The sequence below is a fragment of the Carlito syrichta genome, unplaced genomic scaffold (assembly GCF_000164805.1).
Source record: "Carlito syrichta isolate Samal-C Ts95f unplaced genomic scaffold, Tarsius_syrichta-2.0.1 Scaffold314127, whole genome shotgun sequence".
Lineage (NCBI taxonomy): Eukaryota > Metazoa > Chordata > Mammalia > Primates > Tarsiidae > Carlito > Carlito syrichta.
Window position 1 is genome coordinate 405,697 of NW_007258223.1, and position 21,744 is coordinate 427,440.

Sequence of the window (21,744 nt, forward strand, 5' to 3'; positions counted from 1 at the left end):
CGACCTGCTGGGCTCCGGTAATCCTTCCGCCTCAGCCTTCCAAGTAGCCGGAATTACAGGGGCACGCTACCACACCCGGCTGATTTTTTGATTTATTGTAGAGATGAAGTCTCGCTGCCCAGGCGGGTCTCGAACCTTGTGGGCTCAGGCAATCCACTCACCTCAGCCTCCCAAAGGTGTGGGATTACAGGCTGAGCCACCGAGCCCGGCTTATTCACCTACTTTTTATGCCTTATTTTATTCAGAAAAATAAGAAGACTTACAAAGATACAGTAAAATAAATTAGATTAAGCAAAACTGAGAAAAATAAAAAGAGATAAAAAAGTCAAGATAAATCTAATTTAGAGATAAATTAGGGTTACATACTATCTATCTATCTATCTGTATATTACGCATATACTATACATATATATATATATTTGTGGTATAGATGCACACAAATATACATCTATCACTACACTTACCACAGGTAGCTCTTTCTCATACTAAAGGGCAAGCCTGGCCCACTGCATATAGACCAGTCCATATAGACCAGTTTCTCAGAAGAAATATTGTCATTGTTCTTGGATAAGATAGAAATTTCTTAGTATTATCCTCATAACCAGGAGTGTGTGGTAAATGTTGAACAGTGACTTTCTAGAAAAAAATGAATATATGTACATAAACTTATGATGATTACTGATAATAAAGAATGCAACACACAATTAAAAAAATACACAGTACTCTTTATTGTAACTTCTGTATAGCTGATTCTCACAGAATGCTTTTCTTGATTTTGCTAGCAACTATCATTGTACTTCAGTCATGATTTGACAGATGAAGAGGTATTCCAATCTGCTGTTTCCCTAATAAATTTGTCATTAAATATGATATTTAACACGAATGTTGGCTTCATATTTTCATTTACATTAGCAAGTAAAACAATAATTATGTAAGTCAGAACTTCATGTATGTGTTAAGGTCAGTGACATGAGCAATGTCTTTGCTGAATTAGATATTAGCTTTTGAGTTCTGGAATAATATTTTGTCTATTTTTGCTCTATTTACAGTGAAACAGCTTCAAACACAACAAACATTGACGTTTCATGTGCATTATTAATATTGTTTCCTTTACTTAAGAAAGTCTAGACCAGGGGCCAATGATCTGTGAACCCTGGGCCAAATCTCTGTGGAGTGATTTTCTTGTCTTTGAGCTAAGAATGGTTTTATACATTTTAAAAGTGTTCTAAGAAAATAAAAACAAAACTAAAGAAGACTATGCAACAGACTGTATGTTTTTAAAGTTATTTACCATTTGGTATTTTGCAGGAAAAAAATGCTGCCCTGGCACAAGCAACAAACAAATCAAGCCCCGATTTGTAAAGTTTACCAGTTTCCATGGTATAAATACTCCCACCATGGGTGACTGAAACCTATCTATGTGACCTCATTGAACATGGAGTTGGGAAGGAAAACACAGTAGCATACTATTATAAAGATATTTTTGCCACACAGAAACAAAGGTGTAAATAACCTCAAAAGTATAGAGAATAGTAAAACATAGTAATGTAATTAAAATGCAACAAATTTTGAGTTTTAATTACTTTGACTTTTAATATAACTTGTTTACTGATATGGTCATATAATTTAATTCTCATTTATTTATTTTTGAGTTGAGGTCTTACTCTGTTGCCCAGACTGGAGTGCAGTGGCATGATCATGGATCACTGCAGCTTCAGCCTCCTGGGCTCAGGCAATCCTTCGGTTTCAGCCTCCTGTGTAGTTGATATTACAGGCACACACCACCACACTGCCTAATTTTTTGATTTTTTGTAGGGATGAGGTCTTGCTATGTTGTCTAGGCTGGTCTTGAACTCTTGGTCTCAAGCTATCCTCGTATCTCGGCTTCCCAAAGTGCTGGGATTACAGGCATGAATCACTACACTCATCTTAATTTAACTTTTAATAATGCCTGTGCTTAACACCTGCATGCAAGATTCCTGAAAATTTAATGATCTGCTTTTGCAAACCTGTATGAACCAGGTCCAGCATTCCACCCCATAATCCATTTCCAAATGCCCTCTGAGATTAGAAAAAACAGGGTAACATGCAAAGTACAGAACAGTTGAAAGGAAGCTATTATTTATTTTCCCTCCTTCTAGAATAAATGTGTATTACCCATGAAATAATTTAATGAGAGTTTTCTTTATCATTGCAGTATGTTGACAAACTAGACATTACAGACCTCACGTATCTTACTGACCAGAATTCAGCTGAAAAGAATTGTGCAAAATTCACTCTTGTTTTACCAAAAGAGGAAGTGCAACTGAAGGTGAGTGAGAGGAACAGTGGCTTGTGAAGGGTGGTGGTTATAAATAACATTCAACTCTTTACACCCGGTTGCTGAAGGAAAGAGGAATAATAAGAGGGACTACATATTTGTTAATGTTTCTTGCTTGCCTTTGGCTAAGAACTAGTTTTTAGAATTGGGATTTTAAAGACCATACTCACTTGTTTATTATACAAGCACCGTGAAACCATATACTTCTGTCCTCTAACAAAGTCAAGGATCCCACCTGGTGTTTAGGGTTTCTCTTGAATCAGCATTCACTGAGAGTCAATTAAAGTCAACCAACAACTACAGTAATAACATAAAAAGAACAACTTGCAGTTGAATAAGATGTACTTGGAGACTTTCCCAAGAGATTACTGATGGACCTTGAAAACATTAATCTTTAACCTTTAGATTCCTGAGATGTGAATCATCTGTACTTAGGACATCCAGGCCTCACCCCAGGATATATATTGTAGGGAAGCGCCCCAGATGACACGAGGATGTAGTGGTTTAAAGCATAGGATTGAAATCAGATACCTAGGTTTGAATTTCAGCTGTTTTATTCAGTAGCAAGTTACTTATCCTCTTTGTGTCTTCGTTTCTTCACTCAGAAGTTGTTTTTGCTCAGATGTAACTGTCTCACTGAGGACTACCTGGACCACGTCATTAAAATGTTAATCTTTTTCTCCTCCCCTACCTCCCAATCCCACTCCCAATCTCTCTTACCTTGCTCTACACTTTATTTTTCCAATTTATTTCTTCTGACACTATACAATTTACTATTTTGCTTATTATTTATTGTTCCTTGCAAGAACTAAAATTCCATGAAAACAAGGATTTTTGTTTTGTTCCCTGATATAAACCAAAGATACTCAATAAATATCTGTTAAATGAACAAACATGTAAAAATATACTACTTTTTGCTGAGTTGCCATGAAAATTAAATCAAGCAATAACTGTAAAGTGCTTAGAACAGTAGCTATCATTATAAGCACTCAAAAGACACTTACTGATATTATTAGTAGTAGTAGTAATAGTATTTAAAGCCAAGAGTTGGAAATTTCTACATTGGTTGCCCCAAACTTAAAGCCAGTTAATGTTAAATACTAATGGAGAGAATAACAATGAATTGACATACTGCAAAAATGTTTCCCAATATTTAATTTTTTCTGAGTTAGGTATATTTGTACAATTTTACTTGTTTAAGTAAGCAAACAGATTAAAGTGATACATTTCTGTCTTCTGGTCAAATAAGTATTGAAATATTTTATAACATACACAATAGTTCTAAGCAAAAAAGAAAAATGAATTGTTCTTTTTTTAAAACAAATGTATTTCAACAGAATAATATGCATTTGCCAGTCTTGCCGGGTTTTGATGGATATTTTAAATCATCAAAATCACATTAAATCACATTAAACGCCAAATTGTTTTGAAGTTAATAAAAGTATTAATGCTCAAAGTCACTCATGTGTTTCCTTCTGTCTTTATCTGGTTTTGTCTCCAACTTTAGACAGAGAACACAGAAAGTGGGGAGGAATGGAAAGGCTTCATTCTTACGATAACAGAGGTAGGAAGGTCATTACTTGTGATTGATTTATTTTTTCAACAAATACTTGCTGAGCACCTACCATGAACCATGAAGAGTGAAAGTGTCTGAAGATACAGCAATTGAAAAATATAGATCTAATCCTTCACTTACTCATGAAAGTCATATTTTTATAGGATGGTGGAGAGGGAGAAGAAAGCATGTAGATAAACAAGATCATGTTGGCTTGATATAATTGTTGTGAAGAAAATAAACAAGGCAATGTGGTAGGGAATAACAGGTGGTAAAAGATCTGCTTTTTGGTGTTATCCTTTTGACACAGTGGTCCTTTGTATATTCTGATATTTGTAGATTATACCTCACCTTCTAAAATATATTCCAATCTCTTTCTTATTCATTTAATACATATTTATAAAATGTTAACTGACATGAATTTTATAAATAACACAGATAATATAACAGGGAGAGTCCATAAAAATGATAACTCACCTTTCTGCATTTGTTTAGTGAGTCTTAAAACAAAAGATGCTTATCTGTTCAACTCTGTGACATCTTATCAGAGGCAAATAGTAAGATCTACTGCTTAGCGTTAACTGTTACAGCAAGATAACGTCCATTATTTTAAATAATGCCACTGCTGCAACTGTCTTGGAAACATGAGGTACTTTGATAACCAGCCCCCCAAAAAGCACCATGTTCCTTAATTCTTTTAAAGGATATAAAAACTTGCCACGTTTATTAGAGTCAGTTAAACACTCTATCCCCAGCTAGTTTCTCAGTAAAAGCTTTGCAGTCACATGAAATAAGCATTGCACTTTACCAAGATGATAGATGCTGATTCTTTATCTCAGTCAGTAACATGTAACAGTTGAAGGTTCAACTGAAAGTCATAGGAGACTAGAAAAGTGGGCCAGTTAAAGATGTGAAGGGCTGGTTGTTGTGGCATACTCCTATAATCACAGTGCTTTGGGAGGCTGAAGAGGGAGGATTGCTTGAGCTCAGGAGGTTGCAGTGTGCACCACTGTACTCTAGCCTGGATGACAGAGTTAGACGTCGTCTCTTAAAAAACAATAACAACGACAACAAAAACACACACATAAATATATTACAAAATAAAAAATAAAATTCATGTGAGATTTCATGAGAAGACAAGTTATCTCCAGTTTAGTGCTCTGTAAACGTTGTTTTGTGACATGGTCCCAAATCACTATTGCATGATCATTTACACTGTGTTGTTATTAGGGATACTTTTATAGAGAAGTGTGAAAATCACAGACTGTATGTATTTGAAGAGCTGAGACATTGCTTTTGAATAAGTCCCAGCGTGAGTACCAGTTCCTTAACTTACTTAACTTATTAGCTATGTGATCCTAGACTAGTTATTTAATCTTTCTGAGCCTTTTTTTTTCATTTGTAAAAGTGGGGATAATAACTTGTAGCATTGTTGTGAGGACTTGTAATAACACATATGCCATATTTGAGCTATAATAGTCAATTAATAAGGATATCTGTCTCATTTCCTTTTTTCCTCATTATTTTTTTTTCTGGTTTGGTATATAACCAGAAAAAAAAATAGCTTTATCTAGAAGGATGGTCTCTAAATCTTCTGATTACGTACCCCTATTAGTAAATTTTCATGTAAATTTCATATATACATATATACATAATAAAACATAAACAATAATAAGAACTAATGAAATAGTTACTTAATAGAAAGTGAAGGTCTAATGTTTTCTTCCCACACTCTAATGTACTTTATTGTATACCTCTTGGAAAACTTTCACTCCCCTCTGAAGATAAAGGTGATAATCACACATGGCTGCCTCCAAATATAGACTAGCCAGTGTCACATTAAGAAACATATTCTACCATTTAAACTACACCTTCTAAAAACACATAGCCTATCATAATGAGGTCTAAATTGGAAGTATAAATAATAATTCAGAAAGGCTATGTAGATGAATCAATCCAAAATATATCTCTAGAAAAGTTAACAACACAACACCACCAAATTAAGTAATAAATAGAGAAGTATCATAATTCTAACGTACAAATAAATGTTCACACAAACACAAAACACAGACCTTCGATCACTAATTTTCTGTCAATCTAACAAGCAGTTCCACCTGAACCCCATGATGCCATAGGGCTGGGGAGTTTATTCCAGGTAACTCTAAGAGAATGAGGCACTTTGAAGGTACTCTGGCATTTCACTGGCATTGATGAACTAGTGGACTCAGAATGGAAAATGTGAGGTTTCTTGTTACTCAAATTAGCTTGTAGTGTAAGGTGGGTATACGCTGTTGTGAAGTCAAACCAAAAGGAAGATTTATTGGAAGACAGTGGGCACTCTGCGCAGGTTCTAGTTAGCGTAGAGCCAATCCTAAGACACCCACCGTAGACTGAGATCCTCTCTTGGTTATTTTACCCATCCATCTCTGTCAGGTAACTGAAGCTCTATAGGACCAGAACAGACTCATCTTTACTAAAGCCAGTAAGCTCTTCAGCTGTTTTCTTGTCTGCCTACTCTTTTCATTGGTTTCAGCTGTCAGTTCCCCAACATGTGTCACTTCTACCTGGGCAAATAATTAGATTGCACGAAGCCCTAGATAGAGAAAAGAGAAGGAGGATTGAGACAGAGAAGAGTACATCTGTGGAAAAAGAGAAGGAACCAGTTGAAGATTATGTGGATGTACTGAATCCTATGCCAGCGTAAGTGCACAATGAATCCAGTTTATTCATTCAGTTGTTAAAACTAATTTCTCATTACCAAGGAGAGTTAGCCACTTGACCTGATTAAGCAGTCTTGGGAATAAGTATCAAAATGTTTTGTTGATCATGGCATAGAAGAGGAAATGTGGCAAGTACTCAGAGATACTCTCAACCCTCTTACCACATAGGAAATCCCCTTCCACCCACGTCTTTAGACCAAATAGATATACTTTCCAGAGCTCAAACCTAAATAAAAACTCCTATGAAGAAGGCAAGAAAAGATTTTTTTTTTAACCATGCAACTTTATGACTGACTGATTTTCTACCAAAAAAGTTATACCAAAGAATTTTAAATACATAGAATGTTCTATTCAACTGACCACTCAATCAGTGAGTAGTCATTGAGTTTGAACTTTGAGGAAGTCCCTGTGTAAAGTGTTGCTGGAAAAACAAGGAGGTACAGGATATGTTAAATTCAGCAACATCCTACATTTATCTTTTATTTTGTTGAAAAGATTGTGAGCTCTTTCCTTCTGGAATCTTGGTGCTCTTGTCAGTAAAACTTGGTCAGGTACCATCTTTGACACAGGTTCTGATACATATTCTACCTGTACTACAATCACTGAAACCTGCCAGTCATCACTTTTGCCTGAACCAATGACAACTAGTGGACTGACAGGTTGAAAGTCACACAGATGGCTTCTTTTACTTTCTTTTTTTCCTTCAATAAAACAATTAATATGTGTCTATTACAGATAGTAAAAAGATTAAAATCAGTCTGGGTACGGTGGCTTACGCCTGTAATCCTAGCATTTCGGGAGCCTGAGGAGGGAGGATTGCTTGAGGCTAGGAGTTCGAGTCCAATGTGGGCAACATAGTGAGACCTTGTCTCAATTTTTGAAACAAAACATTTTGTTTAAAAATAATAATAAAATTATTCCTTGTCTCACCACTCAGAGATATATGCCATTACAATTCTGGAGTATTGACTATTCTACCATATTTTCTCTAAGAATATGACTATACATTTTCTTGACTACAATATACAGATGGCTTTTGATTTGTGATGGTTCAACTTGTGATTTTTTAAAAATATAAGTTCATGCAAAAGCAATATGCATTCAGCAGAAACTTTTTTTTTTTTTTTTGAGTTGGAGTCTCACTCTTTCGCCCAGGCTAGAGTGTAGTGACACGATCAATGCCTTTGCAACCTTGCCCTGCTGGGCTCAGGTGATCCTTCTGTCTCAGTCTTCCAAGTAGCTGAAGAAACTGTACTTTTTTGAGTACCCATACAACCCTTCTGTCTTTCACTTTCAGTACAGTATTCAATAAATTGCATTAAATATTCAACACTTAATTATGTCATATAAAGATTATTCCAAAACAGTTCAGACATCTTCTTAAATATCAGTTGTTTAAAACACTGACCACACAAGAGAAGCATTTAGAGATGTTTTGTATCCCTGAAAAGAACCCTTAACAAATATTTATTCAAGATCCTATTTGTAACTGAGATTGGGGACACATTGTTAATTCTTGTGTTCGATTGTCAAAGGGTGATTATATACTGATCATAGATACCTTTCCAGGTTGTCTTTGTTTAAAGATGCTTTGGAGAAATGAAGGAAGGCCTTAAGTATTAGCATACCTAGAGTAGCACAGGCCTCTAAGAAGAGTTCATTGTAATTTTATAATTATAATCTGGAAGTTTTAAGAAAAGCTAACAACTGAAGCTCTCAAAGTTATTTTGGTAGCATTTTTTTCCCCAAGTAATGGTCTTAAGTTTAAAAAAAATTCTATTTTTTAATCTCACCTCTGTAGATGTTTTTATGCAGTGTCTCGGAAAGAAGCCACTGACATGCTCCAGAAGAATCCTTCCCTGGGAAACATGATTCTGAGGCCTGGGAGTGACAGTGGAAACTACTCCATCACAATCCGGCAGGAGAAAGAGTATGTTTAATTTTTAAGAAGTATGAAATTGTTAAAAACACTTTATCACTTTAGATAGCCAAATCAGACGAGTTCAGATCAGCACCTATTATGTGTTTTGCTGGGGCTAAATAGATGAACACAAGAATAGGTACAGGATGTCGTGAAAACAATGCGAAAGACTGAGCCAACCAGAAGTAGGAATCTGCCAGGAGGTGGGGGGAGGCGGGGGGGCACACCTCCTCAACAAGGGTACCTGCATAATGAACACTTGTATACCTAACCCTGAATTGTACCCCACATCCTTACAATTAAAAAAAGACTAAGCCAACACTAACATCTATAGCAGGAAAGAAGAATGAGCATTATTTTGGTCCTGGATATAGTTGTAATGCTCATTCATTCAATTCCACACATTTTTATTTATTTATTTTTGGAGACAGACTGGAGTACAGTGATGTGATCATAGTTCACTGCAGCCTCAATTCTTGGGCTCATGTGGTCCTCCCAAATCAGCCTCCTAGGTAGCTGGGACTACAGGCATGTGCCACCATGTTCAGCTAATTTTTAAAATTTTTGGCAGAAATGGGATTTTGCTAGATTGCCCAGGCTGGTCTCGGCTTCCTGGCTTCAAGTGATTCTCCCACCTCGACCTCACAAAGCACTTGGATTGCAGGCATGAGCCACTGCACCAGGCCCAATTCAATAATTATTGAGCAGCTATGTGCCAAGTAATACTTAGGCACTGAGTATACAGCAGTGAAAAAATACCACAGCCCTGTATTGGTTTGAGTTGTCTAACAATAAAAAAAATAAATAAAAACATCCCTGGCTTCAACCTTCAATTAATTTACATTCTTGTAAGGAGACAGACTTAAAATAAATATATAGCTAAAAATATATATATAGTGGTAAGGTCTATGGAATAAAATAAAGCAGGCTGAGAGAAATAGGACTCTCCTTAGAGGTGATATAAAGACCACATTTCTGTGGTTGCTATTTTTTTTTTTTTTATAGAGTTGTCAGGGAAGGTCTAATTTATTTTTTATTTTTAAAAATTTTTTTGAGTTGGAGTCTCATTCCCTTGCCCAGGCTGGAGTGCAGTGGCACCTATGCTCATGGCCACCCCAGTGTCGATCTGCTGGGCTCTAGCGATCCTTCTGCCTTAGCCTTCCAAGTAGCTGGAACTACAAGTGCACAGTTACCATGCCCAGCTAATTTTTTATTTATTGTAGAGACGAGGTCTCGCCAAGTTGCCCGGGCTGGTCTTGAACCCAAGGGCTCAGGCAATCCATTTGCCTCGGCCTCCCAAAGTGCTGGGATTACAGGCTGAGCCACCTAGCCCAGCCAAAGGTCTGCTTTATTAACTGACATTTAAGCAGAGACCAGAAGGAAGTGAGAGAACAAACTATGTCAATATCTGGGTCAAAAGCGTTCTAGGCAGCAAGTGCATAGGTCTCAAGACAGAAGAGTGCTTGGCTTGTTCAAGAAACAGAAAGAGGCCACTGTGACTGCAATGATGTAAGCAAGAAAAGTAGTAGGAGATGAGATTCCAGCCCTACAGGTTATTGTCTGGACAAGGGTTTTACTCTGGATGACATGAGAGGCCATTGGTCTGTTGACATACCTAACTTATCTATAAAAACGGCCACCCTGACTCTTGAGTTTTCTAGTCTTTATGGGGATAATATTATTGTATTAACTTTTTCTTTTTCTTTTTTTTGTCAGGGTCTCACTCTGTCACCTAGGCTGAGTACAGTGGCCCGATCTCGGTTCACCACAGGCTCAAACTTCTGGGTTCAAGTGATTCTCCTGCCTCCCCCTCCCAAGTAGCTGGGACTACAGGCCCATGCCACCACACTTGGCTAATTTTTCTATTTTTTTGTAGAGACAAGGACTCACTCTGGTGCCTAGGCTGGTCTCGAACTCCTGGACTCAAGCAATCTCCCACCTAGGCCTCCCAAAGTGCTGGGATTCTAGGTGTGAGCCACTGCATCTGGCTATTCTATTAATGTTTTAACTGTAACATATCTATCTATCAATCTACCCCATAAATATCTATTATTCTAAATAGATTGATATAAAGTCACTGATGGTGAATAAAGACAGTAAAAGCAAATAATCACTTTCAGGACAAAATTAAAATTATGGCATTATGGCAGCCTTGCTTGTATGAGCGATGGCCCAACAATCTTCATTTGCTTGCCAATTATTCCATATAAACAGATAATTGTCTTTATACACTAGCCCTGTTTACTGAACGGATGGCGATATTAGATAGCAAACCAGATTATGGCTCTATAAGAGAATGTGTATGTGTATTTTTCTATAATGAACATGTCAATTTAATCATCTCATGATTTCATTATTTTCTGTTTCTTATATGCTAACATTTGGAATTAACAGATTTTTGATTCCACTGAAATATGGTAGAATAGCATAGACTTTCCAACCATAACTTATTTGATTTATAATTTAATTAACTATCAATCTTGAAACAAATCCAAAAGAAATAAGTTATTCTATTTATTGATTGGTTGATTGATTGTCGGAGTCTCATTCTGTCAACCAGGCTAGAGTGCAGTGGTGCATTCAAGGTTCACCATAATCTCCATGTAGGCCTCCGTAATAGCTGGGATTACAAGTGCATGCCACCACACCTGACTAATTTACTTTTTACTTTTGTAGTGACTAGGTTTTTCCATGTTGCCCAGGCTGGTCTCAAATTCTTGGGCTCAAGCAATCCTCTCATCTCAGCCTCTCAAGGTGCTGAGATTATAGGCATGAGCCACCATGCCCTGCCAAAATAACTTTTCTTGCTGTTATGACTGCCATTAAGTATCAGTTTAGAGGAACTCCTGGGAGTAGATTTTTCTGTTTAATATATCCTGGTCAAGAAGTTTGTCTTTTTTCATGTTTTAGAAAATTGTATATCATACAAATCACAAAATATCTTTAACAGTTTACTTCTCTTTTTAAAAATGAGGAATTAAAACTGAACTAAAATATAGATTTTTTGAAAAGACATATTATAACCGTTTGAAAGCAAAATCAGATCACAAAAGACAGTGATTTTTTCCTTCATGTAATTTCTTGATTTCATTGATCCATTTGCATGTGAACCTTGTGTTACCCCATTCTGCATTAAATGAACAAAGTCCTTAGACCTGATGGCTCTTTAAGGTCTGTATATTTCTTGCACAATAGCAGCCTGATCTCTTTTAAGGTGATCTAAATTAGTCCAACTTTTGCATTTCATTTTCCATACAATTGAGCTATGAGAAATAACTCTTATCTGCTACAAATGTGGTTTGTGACCAAATGCAATGAAATTTCTATACTTAGGGTATGAATTTAAGTCTCAGTTTTACTCATGTTTGTATTGTATTTAAGCTATCTTTTAAACTCGAGAGTCTGGGAAAAGAGTTCACAACAAAATTGCATAATTCTGATTTTAGTATGCTCACTTTTGGTTTGCATTCATACAGAAATTCGTGGTTTTGTCAGCTGATGGTCATAAAAACCCATGATATTTAATAAAACAAATCACCCTCTCCCCAAAAAATTCATATTTGGAAAGCAAGAAGTGAGGTAGAATGGTCAAACTAGAGTAATCTATGTGCTTATTGAGGCTTTGGGAGATAGATAAGATCAATTTTAACTGTGTTGTACAAATATTCTTTATGTGCTAGATCCATCTATGATGTAAGAGTATAATGTGTGTTCTGTAGTGTGTTAGAAGAGGCTTTTTAGAATGCTTGGAGTTAGTATATTCTATTTAACAGGTCATTTAATTTTAAAGGGAAGCAATTGTAGAGAGTATTATCATTTTAGCTTCTTATACTATAGAGCTTAATGTAAATAATTTGGTAGAAACCTAGACGATTAGGGATCACCTGTTTCACCCACAAAACCAATTCATTCTCTCATAGGTTATAGGAGAAACATTCAGTCATGCAAGTTAAGATGAGTGTTTCTGGTAAAACACTAGCTGAAAAGGACATGTTGGTTTACAAAGCAGTACTAGAAAATAAAATTATCTTCATCTGTTAACAGATCAGCTGTGGGAGGGAAGATTGTCCTCAGGAATAAACAAAAGCCATTCAATGCCAAATTATCAGGTGACTCCCCTCTTGGCGTAGAATATTATCTACCTTTACCAAGTCCAGTGGTGTGTGAATTCATAAGACATAAAGCTATATTATTCAAATAAACTTCATGATTTGATTTTCTTGAAATTATTTTGACTAGGTGCCAAAGTAGTAGGAAAACTTTGGAAAGCCATTAGCTAAGGAAGCAGTAGAAAATATTTATCTATAATTCATTCATTTGCAAAACTGAGGTCAGATGCTAAGAATAAATACTTATAACCACATTTAAGGCCATATATTTAAAATAAACAAAACAAAGCAAAACAAAAATACCTAGTTACTTATGTTTTGAGGTCATCAGGAAACCTGAACAATTTTAATTTTATCAATCTTGTGTTTTTTCAACTCTGTTTCTTTTGGAAAGCAAAACAAAACATGAAAGAAAGTCTAAAATGAGAGCCAAAGTTTGAGCGACTTCAATGCATTTCTTTTCTATCTCATGAAATGAATTGGTTTTGTGGGTGAATCATCTAGAAACCGAGATGATTCCTAATCGTCTAGGTTTCTACCAAATTATTTACATTCAGCTCTATAGTATAAGAGGCTAAAATAAAAATACTCTCTACAATTGCTTCCCTTTAAAATTCATTCTCGTCCTCATGGAAAATACTGTGTGTCTCAAAGTTTTTATTGTGCCTGAAGGAAATGTTTGCCAGCACTCAACACAAGGCCCACAAATGGTGACCTGTAAGGGGGAAAATAGTTGTTGTTAATAAAAGCCACCATATCATCATCATCATCATTCATGGCAACACTGTGGGAGGAAGAGTGGCAAAGGTCAACAGAATCCCTTGGAACTTCTGACTGATAGAAAGAACTAAATTCTGAGACAGTGAGTGAGATAGAAAAGAAATACATTGATGAAGAGGACGAGACCCACAGAAACTACTCAATTAAAGCAATAAATTTTAAAATTTATTGCAAAGAATAGTTTATAACTTTCCAAGGGCTTAAATGTGCCAGAAACTAATTTAAGGATTTTGCAAACATTAACTTACAACAGCCCTGTGGAGCAAAGCATCACCAGAAGAGCAATCACTTATTTTATAGGACTACAGAAATTCTAATTGAAATTGAAGCATTTTCAAGTATAATTGCCTAATTACAAAGATCTTTTTATGACAAGGGTAAAGATAAAGCCAGAACCAACCATCTCATAAGGGTATTTGTAAAACCTCCTCTGTCCAAAATGTTTCTTTCCCTTGCCAGTCTGTAACTGATTCCTGAAGTTTCAGCATTAAGGAATACCTTCTTTCAGGAGAAAACAGCGTTGGTTAGGTTCTATCTCATGTTTTGAAGGTAGGTCATTGGAATTAATTCATTAGCTGTTTTCCACTGTGATATCCAATGGAAAGATTTGGATATAATGGAGATGAGGAAAGAGTCTCCTGAATAGATAGATGACTTTGGTGTAGTTCAGTCTTTCAAGAATATTAACTGGAAATGAGAGAGAAGAAGAAAGAAACAGAAGGGAGGGAAGGAAGGAAGGAAGGAAGGAAGGAAGGAAGGAAGGAAGGAAGGAAGGAAAGGAGGGAGGGAGGGAGGGAAGGAAGAGAAGAGAAGGAGAAAGTGGGAAGTCTCTGCAGATCAGCTTGACCTGAGAAAAATTTTGCTTTGGACAGCTACTGTACATAGGACAAATGTTCAGTTAGTTTGTCATTCAAGCAAATGGCAACATAATAAACACTAGTACCTATGTCAACATTAGAAAAAGTTTTGGTTCTAACACTCTTGGCATATGAATCATGGGAGTTCAAGACAAACATCTCTATTCAAAACTAACTAGCATGGACAATGACTTTTTATCTCAGTATATATTTGTTTAGTTCTAACAGATAACACTACAAGATGGACTGCTAATATTTTTAAAATTCAGTTTCATAAAGATTTATTGTGTGCCTAATGCTAGAATAAAAGAATGAACAGAATATGCTTCTTGTTCATAAGCAGCTCATACTTAATAAAATACCATGTGTTTACAGTGGTAACAATTTAGAGTACTATGTGACTACAGAAGAGAAGACATTTGGCCAGGTGTGGTGGCTCATGCCTATAATCCTAGCACTTTGGGAGGCTGAGGTGAGGTGAGAGGACTGCTTGAGCTCAGGAGTTTGAGACCAGCCTAAGCAACATGACAAGACCTCACTCCTATTAAAAAAACTTTTTAAATAATACACTTTAAAAAAAATTTTAAAAAGGAGAAAGACATTAAGTGAGCTGCTGTACTCACAGTCCCATCTATGTGTTCATATAGTGTCTAACACATAACATTTTCCATATTGCTAAGTCAGCCCCAAAGTTAGCAGATATCCAGGGTGATATGAGCTATTAGGAATCACAGTTATTGAGGGCTTTCTGGTTAAATTAGTGATTATGTAGAAGAAAGCAATTTTTTACATAATTATTTCCACTTTTAATATAGAGAATATGTATTTGATTTGCCTATGCCTACAAGATTTTATGATTTCTTTTTTCTGTTTATTGCTGCTCATGTACTCACTCAATGACCCAGATTTCCGATATTCCTAATAAGAAATCCTCCCAAAAGAGACATAGCAAACGAAGCAAACAGAAAAACAAAAGTCGGTTGGGCATGGAGGCTCATGCCTGTAATCCTAGTACTTTGGGAGATTAAGGCAGGAGGATTGCTTGAGACCAGGATTTTGAGACCAGCCTGGTGGGGGTGAACACCTGTAATCCCAGCTACCTGGGAAGCTAAGGCAGGAGGATTGCTTGAGCCCAGAAGTTTGAGGCTGTGATGAGCTGTGATTGTGCCATTGCACTCCAGCCTGGGTGACAGAGTAAACCCTGTCTCTAAAAAGAAAAAAAGAAAAAGAAAAAAAAAAAGAAAATAGAAAAGGAAAACCAAAACCACCAAAGATTTTTGCCAAACTGTAGTCATGGGAGGAACACAGGTTTACTACATAAGTGATAAGTATAATTATTTTAGTTTGCATCGACCCAATCACGTCAGCAAATGGAAATTAACCATTTGGTTCATTTTAGCGTGCCAAGAATCAAGCACTATAAAGTGACAAGCATCGGGAAAAACTACATTATTGAACTGGAAAAACCTGTAAGTAGTGATTTCTTTGTCATTGATGAACTTTTTCCTGGTTCGTTAAACAATACAGGGCAGATTTCTTCCCTAGGAACCTAATTCTGGCAAAACAAACAACGACAAAAAAACAAAAAGCCAAGTTAAGGATCCCTGAGGTAGCAGATATACAGGGTAAGAAGTGAGATGCAAGAATAAGTGGGTAAGGCAGAGTAAAAGATAATCTGCTTTTTTTTGTTTTGAGTTGGAGTCTCACTCTGTCGCCCAGGCTGGAGTGCAGTGGCACGCTCATGGCCACCCCAGTCTCGACCTGCTGGGTTCAAGGCGATCCTTTTGCCTCAGCCTTCCAAGAAGCTGGAACTTCAGGCACACACCACCACACCCAGCTAATTTTTTGGTTTATTGTGGAGTCAAGGTCTCACCAAGTTGCCCAAACTGGTCTCGAAACCCTGAGCTCAGGCAATCCTCTCGCCTTAGCCTTCCAAAATGCTGGGATTACAAGCTTGAGCTACTGTGCCCAGCACTTTTTTTTTTTTGATTTATTGTAGAGAATCCCAAAGTATTGGGATTACAGATGTGAGCCACTATGCCAGGTTATGTTTACTTTTTTTTGAGTTGGAATCTCACTCTGTTACCAAGGCTGGAGTGCAGTTACACACTCACGGCCACCGCAGCCTTGACCTTGTGGGCTCCAGCCATCCTTCTGCCTCAGCCTTCTAAGTAGCCAGAACTACAGGTTTGTGCTACACCTGACTAATTTTTTGATTTATTGTAAAGACGAGATCTTGCCAAGTTGCCTGGGCTGGTCTCGAACCCCTAGGCTATGGCAATCCACTCACCTCGGCCTCCCAAAGTGATGGGATTACAGGCTGAGCCACCGAGTCTGGTCAAGATAATCTGCTTTTAAAAAACTCTTTCCACTTTTCTTTCTCTGCAACTCTTATCTCTCTCCCAAAAAACCCTGGAATTTATTTCTTTAAAAAATGTGTATTTATTCTTACATGTTTAAACTTCAATCACCTTCAAAGTATTCTCTGTTTGACACAATATATCTATCAAGATGCTTTTCTACCACTCAAAACAGTTTTTGAACTTGTCAATTTTGATGCCTTTTAGTGCTTCTGCTGTTTATTGTTTCATTTCTTCCACATCAGCAAAATATTTCCCTTTGAGGACTTTTTTTTATCTGGAGAAAAAAAAAATTGCTTGGGGGCAAGATCGCGTTAATAGAAAGGGTGGGGCACAGGATGCTGTGTTTGGTCAAAAAACTCTAAACACAGTGTGGTGTGGGCAGGTGTATTGTCATGGTGGAAGAACCATCACCTGTTTGCCACAACTTGGGATGTTTCCTCCACAAATCTTGACACAACCTTCTCAAAACTTCCAGATAAAAACTCTGGTTGACTGTTTGATCTGGAGGAAAAAATTCTGAGTGTACTTCAGGGGCACACTCTCCAAAAGATAATTTAGGGGTTTTTTTGGGCCCCTCCTTATATATCTATTTTTTTGAGTTGAAGTCTCACTCTGTCGCCCAGGCTGGTGTTCAATGGCAAGATCACAGCCCACTGCAGCCTTGACCTCCTGTGCTTAGGTAATCCTCTCACCTCAGCCTCTCGAATAGTTTGGGAACACAGGAATGTACTACCACATCCAGCCAAATTTTTAATTTTTTTGTGGAGATGAGATCTCATTATGTTGCCTAGGCTGGTCTTGAACACCCAGGCTGAAGCAATCCTCCCACCTCAGCCTCCCAAAGTGCTGGGATTACAGGCATCGGCCACCATGCCTAGCCTTATCAATATAATTGTTTCAGTGATAAAAAGATATTTTTGCTAAATATCTGTCTTACATCTTCCAATAATAACTATTTAAATATGTTTATTTCTAATGGAATGAAACCTGTGAATGCCTAATCCTCGAATTCCTGCCATACAGTTAAAAAAATCCCATCTTAATAGCAACATACTAGTGAAGAAAAGGTTTCTTCTTTGTCTTCAATCCCTCTCTTACTCTAGCTGATTTACTTTAAGGGTAACAATATCTTATAATCACCAGATAACGTGTTAGGCACAGAGCTAAGTACTTACATATATTAACCAATTTAATCTTTATCATTACCCTTCGGTAGATATATTTATGCCTTTTATACAGGTGAGAAAATTGGCACTTACACTGGTCTCAACCAATAAGAATGTGGTGGTGTGGGCTACATTTCAAGATGTTGAAAAAAGGAGATTTTGCTCTGTAATTTTAGGCTGTGGTAGTGGGAAGATTGCATCAGGAAAGATGTCTCTGGATATTTCTTAAATATTGACATTTAAGCCTTGAATATATATTTCTCCAAAATTGAGCTAGATCCTCTGCTTCTCTAGGCCATTGGGTTGATCAAATAGAAAAAGGGACAGTGTGGTTGAATTTCTTATGTTTTGGGCATAATCCTTAGAAAGCAAGGAAGTTACTGACACCTTTGCCATAAATGTTTCCCAGAGCTTCTCAGTTCTCAGAACTATGTCTGGGGTTTATTTATTTATTTATTTGAGTCAGAGTATCACTCTGTTGCCCAGGTTAGAGTGCAGTGGGATGCTCACAGCCACCGCAGCCTTGACCTACTGGGCTCAGGCGATCCTTCTACCTCAGCCTTCCAAGTAGCTGGAACTACAGGCGTGTGCCACCACACCTGGCTAATTTTAATTTTATTGTAGAGACAAGGTCTCTCCAAGTTGTTCAGGTTGGTCTCGAACCCCTGGGTTCAGGCAATCCTCTTGCCTCCACCTCCCAAAGTGCTGGGATTACAGGCATGAGCCACTGCTCCTGACCTGACTGGGATTTTAAAATAAAGTTCTAATAAAGGAGGCAGAGAATTAGTTTGCTAAAACATACTCCAAATAACCAAGTGACTGAAAGCAGTGGCCAGGAAGAATAATGTATCTTCCCAACTGGTGACCTGGGGATCATTTCTGTCAGCTGACACAGACCACAGTGTGAGGAAAATTAACAGCCTGGATCATCTTTTCACCTTTCACCCTCCCCAACATAACCCTCAACCTCAAAATCAGGTTGTATTTTTGCAAATTTTTTTTTCTTCAAGACAAGGGTGTCATTATGTTGCCTAAGCTTGAGTGCAGTGGCTCTTCACAGGTGTGATCATAGTGCACCAAAACTCTCGGGCTCAAGTCATCCTCCTACCTCAGCCTCCTGAGTAGCTAGAACTACAGGTGTGTGCCACCACTCCTGATTCATGAATATTTTCCTCTTCAAGGTTACCTAGGATATTCAGGTTTAATTTAATTTCACTTGTATAAAAATATTAGTTTAGAGGATAGAGACACATTTCAGTTACACCTAGAATAGTAAATTATCCTGTTGCAATAAAATATTAAAATGCCTAAATTCTCTGGCTTTAAATATCCCACTGAGTCCTTTTCCTCTCTCTTTATTCAGGTAACACTCCCAAACCTTTTCAGCATCATTGACTACTTTGTGAAGGAGACTCGAGGAAATTTAAGACCATTTATATATTCAACTGATGATAGCCTTGGTATGTTTTTCACTTCATTGCTGTATTAAGGAAAATACCCCCTCCCCCAATGTGCATATGACTGTAATACCAGCCAGGTAGAAACTATATAGTTCAGCCTTTATATTTATCCATTTGGAAATCATTTTGTCACTGAGTCTGTGAATAAGGGAGTACCAACGTATATTGTGAATAGAGTATGGGTATATTCTAAGGGACAAAAACCCCTGAGGTATGGACTATTAACTTCATTCCATCATTCTACTTGGTTTTATTAAAAAGTTCAAAGATAAGGGAAAACCATAATCATAAAAATTAATGGAAACCAAAGAGGAAATTCAAAGGAATGGTCTGTTAACAATATTAGATGCAGGATAAAATGAATGAGGACTAAGAGAGACTATAGCAATTGGTCATTAGGCAATAGATAACTTAAAAAAGAAGTCTCATTCCACTATAAAGGCAGGCATAAGTCTGCAAAACAAGGGTGGTGAGAAACTACAGATAAAAACTGCAGTTTGGATCAGTTACAGAATTTGAGGGTCCCTTGCTCATAAATTAAGAATATCAAGAACAGTTATAGTAGACCATTAAGTCAAGCATGGGATCCTGTGCAGCTGCACAGCTGACATGCCCATGACACTGACCCTGTTTGCAGTCCAGTTTTTGGCAATGCAAACCAAGCTGAATGTAACAGTTTTTCTCTCTCCTACACAATTCCTGCTACGCGTGTTTCACTTGGCAAGCTGTAAGCAGGAGAGAGAAAATATCTCCAGCTTGTTTGGATTTCAGTTTTCAAAAAAAGTGCCTGAGCCTACAGATTGTGAAGGCAAACGACTTTATTTGGCTACTTGTATCAGAGACATATCTGCAAAATCTCACTAATGAAAAGGACAGCCAGTTATCAAAACATTGCTATGCTTGTGATGCCAAGTAGCAACAACAAAACCGCCCAAAACTCAAGAGTCTAAAGGAACTTTAGAAAATTACCAAGTGGTGTCTTACATGTGCTGGAGTCACTGGGCACATACAGTACAGGAAACAGCTCTAAGATGTGACCATTCAGCTTGCTTGAAAATTTCTTTTGGAAAGGGGGCTGATTTTTTAAGCAGCACCATTCACTTCTGGACAGTTCATGTATAAGAGTATTCTTCATTCCTTTAACTTCTATGTATTATATATTAATCCAGCTTCTGGATCCAAAACAATACAGGTTTCTAAGAAAGCCCATCATATATTTTTAAATGGCCACAATACATCCCATTAGTCTTTTCACTTTCTGTCACCTAAATTATTGGTTCCTGAAGCTCTCACTCTCATCTTTGACTCTCTGTACATTGCCTAATTTCTGAATGTCTCTTTTAAAATATAACTATGAGATGAACAAGTTACTACAGATATGATAAACATAATACTTTATGTGGGCTTTATGCAAGAAAACATCACCTAATAGAATTCTCCAGGAGTAAGCTATTAATATATTCCTCCCCCCATTCCTTCTAGAGAACAAAGTATTTCCTGTAACATTTCTAGCATCAAAATTAGGGGGGAAATTCTGATGGGAAATACAATATAACTTGCTTCCACTAATGGATGATATGACACCAGTTATCCAGTGCTGTGTAATAAGCCACCCTGAAACATGGTGGTTAAATTAACAACCATTACATCTGATTATGATTCTGTGGGTCAGAAATTTGGATTGGATTCAGCTGGGCTTCTTCTGCCAGTCTCACTTGACATCACTCACATGACTGCAGGCAGCTGGTGGGTTATGGATGCTGGTTGTCAGCTGGGGCTGGCTGAACCACTCTTCACCCGGCCTCTAATCCTTGAGGTTAGCTCACTCTCTCACATGAGATTTCAGAGTAGCAAGGAGAGAAAAGTTGTTGCATGTCCTTGGGTTAGAAATTCCTAAACTGGGGACAAAGTACGGCCTCTTGGAGACTTTTAGTGTAGGAAGTGTGAAATAGATAAACAATTCATTCCAAATGTGGTTTTCCTTTCCTTTTTTTAAAAACGATTTTAAAAAATTTGCAACAATAAAATTCACTTTGTGGTGTATAGTCCCAGAAGTTTTGACAAGCACCACCACAATCAAGATACAGAAAGGTCCATCACCTTAAGAAAACATGCCTTCAGGTTCTTCCTTTGTAGTCACCTCTTCTCACTAGCAACAACCCCTGCTCTCCTCCATATCTATAGTTTATCCTTTTCCAGAAAATCATGTAAATGGAATAAAAGTACAGAATCTTTTGAGACTGATTTCCTTCACGAATCATAATAACTCTGAGATTCACACAAGTGTATACAAGTTCATTCTTTTCACTATATGGAGGCATCAGTTTGTTTATTCATTCACCAGTATATTAGGGTTGATCCAATTTTTGGCATTTTTTTTTCTTTTTGAGTCAGGGGTCTCACTCTGTCATCCAGCCTGGAGGGCAGTGGCATGATCATAGCTTACTGTAGCCTCAACCTTCTGGGCTTAGACGATCCTTCCTCCTCAGCCTC

The 21,744-nt window shown here is 37.2% G+C and overlaps 1 protein-coding gene across 1 annotated transcript in view; it reads left to right on the top strand.

The window, feature by feature from the left end:
* STAP1 (signal transducing adaptor family member 1) overlaps positions 1 to 21,744 on the top strand; it is a 48,410-nt gene that overhangs the window by 17,512 nt on the left and 9,154 nt on the right. Inside the window, exons 3-8 of the mRNA XM_008071145.1 lie at positions 2,198 to 2,311; positions 3,828 to 3,884; positions 6,409 to 6,575; positions 8,397 to 8,525; positions 15,662 to 15,731; positions 19,155 to 19,251. Coding sequence (XP_008069336.1) covers positions 2,198 to 2,311; positions 3,828 to 3,884; positions 6,409 to 6,575; positions 8,397 to 8,525; positions 15,662 to 15,731; positions 19,155 to 19,251 — 634 coding nt within the window. The remainder of the gene's footprint in view (positions 1 to 2,197; positions 2,312 to 3,827; positions 3,885 to 6,408; positions 6,576 to 8,396; positions 8,526 to 15,661; positions 15,732 to 19,154; positions 19,252 to 21,744) is intronic.